This window comes from Haliaeetus albicilla, chromosome W (genome assembly GCF_947461875.1).
Source record: "Haliaeetus albicilla chromosome W, bHalAlb1.1, whole genome shotgun sequence".
Lineage (NCBI taxonomy): Eukaryota > Metazoa > Chordata > Aves > Accipitriformes > Accipitridae > Haliaeetus > Haliaeetus albicilla.
Genome location: NC_091515.1, coordinates 36,268,093 through 36,274,913, shown reverse-complemented (window position 1 = coordinate 36,274,913; position 6,821 = coordinate 36,268,093). Strand labels below are relative to the sequence as shown.

At 53.6% G+C, this 6,821-nt stretch overlaps 1 protein-coding gene across 1 annotated transcript; it reads right to left on the bottom strand.

Moving 5' to 3' along the window:
- Positions 1-252: 252 nt before the first annotated feature.
- LOC138683601 (uncharacterized) lies at positions 253-5,769 on the bottom strand. The gene is given in 6 exon segments (XM_069775587.1): positions 253-595; positions 1,420-1,524; positions 2,945-2,974; positions 2,976-3,239; positions 4,502-4,663; positions 5,545-5,769. Coding segments are annotated over 6 exon segments (951 nt in total). The 3' UTR covers positions 253-430.
- Between the last annotated feature and the right edge of the window lie 1,052 nt (positions 5,770-6,821).

Sequence of the window (6,821 nt, the reverse complement as noted above, 5' to 3'; positions counted from 1 at the left end):
AAGTTTTAGCAGCAGCCTACACTGGCTTTACATACGTTTGCGTACCACTTCCAAAAAGCTAAGAGTTTGCTTCCTGCACGACGCAGGAGACTGCTAAGCGGTTCCAGCATCACGCTTCAAATGACTAGGCAAATCATTATCTGTCTATAGAACGCTGTTAACAGACTGAAACGTTCCACATACTTACACTCCAGGGAGACACCATTTTAACTTGCAGAACTATTTCCCTCAGTAAGACGCACAAGACAGAGGTGATATCCCCATGCTAAATCTTTATTGTGCAACTGCTGCTCAAAGCTTTTATTACCTTCCACAGACACACGTCACAAAAAATTAGACGTCAACAGCGGCTACTAGACTGACGGGCAACAGACGAAATCCATTCAGTGGCAATTTGTACACGTGCAGCAACTCTTGTGGTGCAAAAATCTTAGCCAGGTGGCCAGTCCAACTGACGGCCACCCAGAATATGTAGATGTACGTGACAGACAGACTGCCCGCCCTCGGGCCCTTCATCTGCAACCATCCGGAATCCATTGGTCAGGCCCAGGTGAGCAGCACGCTTCTTGCCAACAATCATGAAATGCCCAAGAAGCTGGAGAAGGAAGTACAAACCCATAAATAAATAAAATAAAAAGCCACACACAAAGAGGGGAGAGGGCAGGAAGGGAAGGACTGAGAGCAGAGAACCATCTAGAGAAACCAGGTAGCCAATTCCTAGCAATTCAACCGTTGCGCTTCAAATTACCGTCTGTCCGCCCGCCTGCAACTGACATTTTCCAAGCAAAGCTACAAAGACCGATTATGCACACTGTGTGTGTGGGGGTGGGGGGGGTGGGAAGAGCCATGCAATTTTTTTCAAGCTGGACAGTAACGGACTACAAAACGGCCACAGAAGCTAAGTTTGTCTCCGGGTTAAAGCCCCCATTATATCTTCAGGCAACATAAGCAATTCTGGTGGAAAATAAACTTTAGGCTGCCTTTTGCGTGGGTTTACAAAGTCTTTGAACTTGACTTTCACAGCCAAGAGTGAAGCATCCAGCACCTCTCAACCAGCTTTGCCCTTCCTCACCCCTGACCTGCCAAAAACCCCAAGCCCTCTTCTCCGTATTAGAGGAAGTACTACTACTCTTACTCTAAACCACGACGACAGGCATCAGACTGCGCTCCAAAACAACGCTGCATTTTGCACCAGAAGTACATACCCAGGGAGGAGCGTTGCTTTATATCGCTACTTTTAGCCAAAAAGCTCAACTCCATTACAAGCTAGAGGCAAAAGATTATAGCGCCAGAAAACCCACAATAGCCTACTGCGTGTGCCCTATCAAGAGGAAAAGGGGGGGTGGGAGAGAGAGCCTAGTAAATTAGGAACTAATTACAGGTACAGTTTAGCCCACAGAAAGCTTCCGCAGTACTTACAGATTCACCAGAATCTTCTGCGTCAGATAACCCGATAATTGGCTCCTTAGGCGTGACTAGGAAAAGCGTCGGAGCTTGGGGCAAAAGATCACGGAACGCAAGGCGCTGGAGGAAGAGTAAACAGTTAAAACGCAATTGGCTTCAGAGAAAGGCAATAGCTTAAGCAAATCAATACGCCCCACCGAACTCGTACAGAAGCAGATTGCCAGATACCCCAAACGCAAGCCGAAACGTTGATTTTTCTTACACGATATTAATACTCTCTATACACAAAATACAACGTATTTACAGAGCCCCCTCCAGAAGTGCACGCAAGATGATGGGGGCAAGGAGACGGGCCAGTACTTCAGATTAGCGACCTCCAGTATGTTTCAATTTGGGCTGATCGTTTCCTAAGCAGTTTTTCTATTCGATGTGGTCCACCACAGAGGCAGGAGACAAACGGCTTAACTGAACCAGCAAAGAGTTTGGTGAAGTGGAAGATCAGCAGCCGTTCGTTTTCCATGCGACAGGGAGCTCAAGTATTGAACAAAAGCATAATCCCAGGAAGCCTGCAAGCGCCTAGTACGAGCCTGTCTTCTGTATTGCCCATAAACCCTACCTTCAAAAGCAGAAGGCATCCCTAACTGTTAATCTTCAGCATTTTAATAACAAAATTATACGGGATACTAACTTAAAGTTAACATCGTGTAGGCAACGGCTGCATTTTTTTCCCCACAGTCTAAGCAGCTCACTCTAGTTCCTAGCACGTTGTGGTGCACCAGCATCCGCGAACCTCGCAAGCATGCTGTTATCACGGTCCCACTTCAGCACAGAAACAAGATCTGGGAAGCTTTTGCAGCCCGCAGGATGACCGGTTTCTAGCTTTCTGTTAAGAAAAATAAGAAAAGCTGTAATTCTTTGCTTTAATAATCCGGTTTGGGGGTTCAGAACCAAAGCCTAGCACAGCAGAGCTGTGAAATCTCTATAATGCTGTTACGAGGCACAGAGACCTGCATTTCTCCTATGCAGAACTAACTCATTACGGTCGCTACTCTGGTTTCAAGACTATCATCCCACACGAGGCAGGACCACTCCCATCCCTCGGCAGCAAACTTTGCGCGACTTGCAGTGCCAAAGGGATATCAGGCGGCAGACGTCTGCGGCTGCCACCAAGTGCGTTACCGTCAGAGGCCCTCCTCTACGCACGCGCACGCGCGCACGCACACGACGCGGTGGGGCTGGGAACCGAGGCGAGCCGGGCAACACCGGAAACCCGGTACGCGCCGCAGCAGCCGGGGGCGGGGGGGGGTACCGAAGAAGCGCGATGTTTTAGGGATGGTGCAGTAGAGAGCGCCACAACCCAGAGAGGCCCCGTCCGTCCCCCGTCCCTCCACCCACCCACCCGCAGCAACGCCGCCACCCGCCCTGCCGCGCTCCCAGGCACCGCGCAACGGGGCCTCGGCTCAGGGTGCCTGCGAGCGCGGGGGGAGGGGGAGGGGGGGGAAGGGAAGAGGAACCGCGCACAGAGCAAAGCCGCGGCTACCTCCTCGTCCTCGTAGATGACGTTGGCGGGGAAGCGCCTTGCCGGTGATCTTTCCGAAGACAGTAGTGGCGCCACCGGGCCGGGCGGCCCGCGCCCCAACAATCTCGCCAGCCACGACAACGCCCGTTGTCGCCCCCGCGCTTCCTCCACTCGGCCAGGCCCTCCGCGGCGCCCATTGGGCCGCCAGATCGCCGCCGGCCGATCCCGCGTCTCGATTGGCTGTCTCGCCTGTCGTTGCCGCTTGTCCCCGCCCCCTTGGCGGGTCCGCCCTCGTCGACCTGGCGCTTACCGGGGCTCAGGGAGTTTGCGTGCCCCTTGGGGCGCGGAGGGATCCGACCGGGGCGCGGAGGGAGACGACGTCGGGCGAGTCCGCGGAGGGATCTGTGCCGTGTAGTGCTGCGACCCTGCGGGCGGGCAACGAGGTCTCAGAAGAGGCTGTTGTAGCTAGAAGTACTATTTCTTGTTATTTATTACCGCATCAAGTCCACCCCAAACGTGCTTGTGGCTTTTTGGTGCTGCTCCCTCCAGTCAAATGACTGCTTTTGCCAGGGCAGGGCAGGCCTTAACTTTTCAGAACATTTCGCAGAACCAACAGAAGTTGCTCTAAATTGTTCCCTGAAAGCCCCGCTTCAGTTGCAGACGTTTCTAAGCCGCACGCCTCCTGGGAGAAAATAAAATACAAAGCCTGTGTTCAGCACTGGTGGCTGGAGGGCTGGAGGGCAGATCAAGATAGGATTTGCGCTAAGCTGGGTAGGAGGCTTTTAGAAAAATAGGCAGTGCCTCCAAAGCTGCCCAAGGGTGGCCTGTGGTGCCCTGCGCCCCCGGGGATAGTGAGCAATTTGATTGGTCTACACAACTGTATTGTAACATACATAAACCCCGCTTTCCTCTATATCGGGCTAAGGATATCCTTAGCCTTCTTTGCGGCAAGGGCACGTTGTCGGCTCATGTTCAACTTGGTGTCCACCAGGAGCCCCCCACGTCCTTTTCTGCAAAGCTACTTTCCAGCCAGTCGGCCTCCAGCATATACCGGTGCATGGGGTTGTTCCTCCCCAGGTGCAGGACTTGTGTACGTTCAGGTTCCTCAGGAGGTCTCGAACCGGAACGTTTCCTACGATGGGAGGGACTTTGTTCCCCCAGTCCCTGCCTTGAGGTTCAGGGACTTGAGAGATGTGGGAACAGTGGTTGCCAGCGAAAAGGGAGGAAAAAAGTCGTTGAGTACCTCAGCCTTCTCCATGTCGGTTGTCACTAGATCTCCCGTCTTCTTTCTCGGAGGGGGGTGGGGGTGGCGTACGTTTTCTTTACTCTTCCTTTTCTGACCAACGCACCTGTAGAAGCCCTCCTTATGATTCTTCACATCCCTTGCCAAATTCAGCTCCAGCTGTGCCTTAGCTTTCCTGATCCCATCCCTACACGCCCGGGCAGCATCCCTATATTCTTCCCAGGATGCGTGTCCCCGCTTCCACTGCCTATGCATTTCCTTCTTGCGCTTCAGCTCGACCAGAAGGTCCTTCCCCAGCCACGCTGGTCTCCTGCCTTCCTTCCTTGATTTCTTACGCATGGGGATCGAGAGCTCTTGTGCGCTAAGAAAAACGTCCTTAAAGAGCTGCCAGCTCCCTTCTGCTCCTTCTGCGCAGTGGCTTCCAACGCCTCCTGTTTGTTACCCATGCTGCGTGCATTGGTGTAGAGGTACTTCAGCTGGGCTGTCGACTGTGTCACCTTTTTGGAGGATCAAGCCCCAGTTCCTTTGTGGCATTTCTCAGATGTTCCCCCGTTGGTTCCTAACGCATCAGCAGACCCTGGCTCTTCTCTGTTACTCAAAACTCTGTCGCCTTCCCCCGCTGAGTCTAGTTTAAAGCCTGCCTTGTAAGTCTGGCCAGCTTGTTGGCAAAGACACTCTTGCCCCGCTTGGTGAGGTGAATCCCATCAGCTCCCAACAGACCCGGCTTCTCAAAGGTAGATCCACAATCATAGAAGCCAAAACCTTGAGCATGGCACCAGCTACGCAGCCAGGCATTCACCTGTTCAATTCGTCTCCTCCTTCCTGGTCCCCTTCCTCTGACTGGGAGGATAGAGGAGACCACCGCCTGTGCTCCCGATCCTTTTAACATTGCTCTGAGGGACATATAGTCTCTTGGGAGGGTTCTAAGTTGCCTCGCCAGACCCTACGTGGAATAGTAGGAGCGGATGATAATCCGCAGGGTTCACCAGGCTCGGCAGCCTCTCAGTGATGCCACGAATGCGAGCTCCTGGTAGGCAGCAGGCTTCTCTAGAGAAATTGTCTGGACAGCAAATGGGTTCTTTGGTGCCTCTCAGTAGGGAATCTCCAATTCCTAATACCTTGCATGCTTTTCTGGCGGCGCTGGTTCTAATGCGGGTGGGTGGTTGGGTCAGCTTTGCATGGTTGGCTTGTCCTGGATCCTGTCCGTTACTCACGTGTTCTTCAGTCTCCAACCCCAGAGCATCCTGTCTGTTATGTAGGGACACTTCAGGAGATGGGGGAGGGTTCTTCCTTCTACCCCAAGCACAGACAAGCATCCAGTCTCCTTCATCTCGTGAGTGCCTTGCATCAGTCAGCTCGAGGTTGGATTCAGGCTTACCTTCCTCTTGCGCAGCCTTAAGGCAGGCTGTCGCTCAGCCCGGGACAGCGTACAATACCACGCATCGATCCCCTGCTCGCGTTCCCGGATACCGCGCTGCCTGTCGAGCTCCTCTTGTAGCATAGTTACTTGTCCAAGGAGATCTTCCAGCTGGGCACGCTTGCAGCTATGACATCCACCGCTGCCTTCGGGTGCTAGGGGGACTTCCAGGTACTGGAGCTCCATGCGGCCCGAAGTCTAGACAGCTATATCAGTCCTTGGGAGGTCTGTTTGTGGGGAGACGTCAGCACAGGTAGGCTGTAGTGCTTCCGTTTGGGTTGCAGCCGCAGCCTTGCAGTTGCGGCAGGTGGACGCCATTTTCTTTCAGCAGGTCACCTCGAAGTCCCAGGACAGAAGAGAAAAGGCGGCAGGTACTGGCAGGTGGGGGGGAAGGGAGAGAAGGGGCCGCTGCAGTTCCACAGCCTTTTCCATGTCCTGTGTCACCAGGTCCCCCCGCCTCATTCAGCAGAGGGCCCACATTTTTCCATAGCCTTCCTTTTGTCACCTATGTACTTACAGAATCATAGAATCATTTAGGTTGGAAAAGACCTTTAAGATCATCGAGTCCAACCTTCAACCATGCCCACTAAGTAGAAGCCCTTATAGAAGCCCTTCTTGTTGTCTTTGACCTCCCTTGCCAGATTCAATTCCAGGTGGGAATTCCAGCTTTCCTAACCTCAGCCCTGCGTGCTCGGACAATGTCTCTGTATTCCTCCCAGGTTACCCGTCCTTGCTTCCACCCCCTGCAGGCTTCCTTTTTGTGCTGGAGTTTGGCCAGGAGCTCGTTGCTCATCCACGCAGGCCTCCTGGCATTTTTGCCCAACTTCCTGCTCGTTGGGATGCACTGCTCTTGAGCTTGGAGGAGGTGACCCTCCAGTATTAACCAGCTTTCTTGGGCCCCTCTTCCCTCCAGGGCCTTATCCCACGGGACGCTTCCAAGCAGATCCCTGAAGAGGCTAGAGTCGGCTCTCCTCAAGTCCAGGGACGTGAGCTTGCGTTTTACCCTCCTCCCTCCTCTCGGGATCCTGAACTCCACCATCTCACGGTCACTGCAGCCAAGGCCGCCTTTGACCTTCGCATCCCCAACGAGCCCCTCCTTGTCGGTCGGTAGGAGGTCCAGCAGAGCACCTCTCCTCGTTGGCTCCTCTATCACTTGGGTGAGGAAGTTGTCGTCAATGCACTCCAGGAGCCTCCTAGATTGCTTATGCCCTGCTGTGTTGGCCCTCCAGCAGATATCG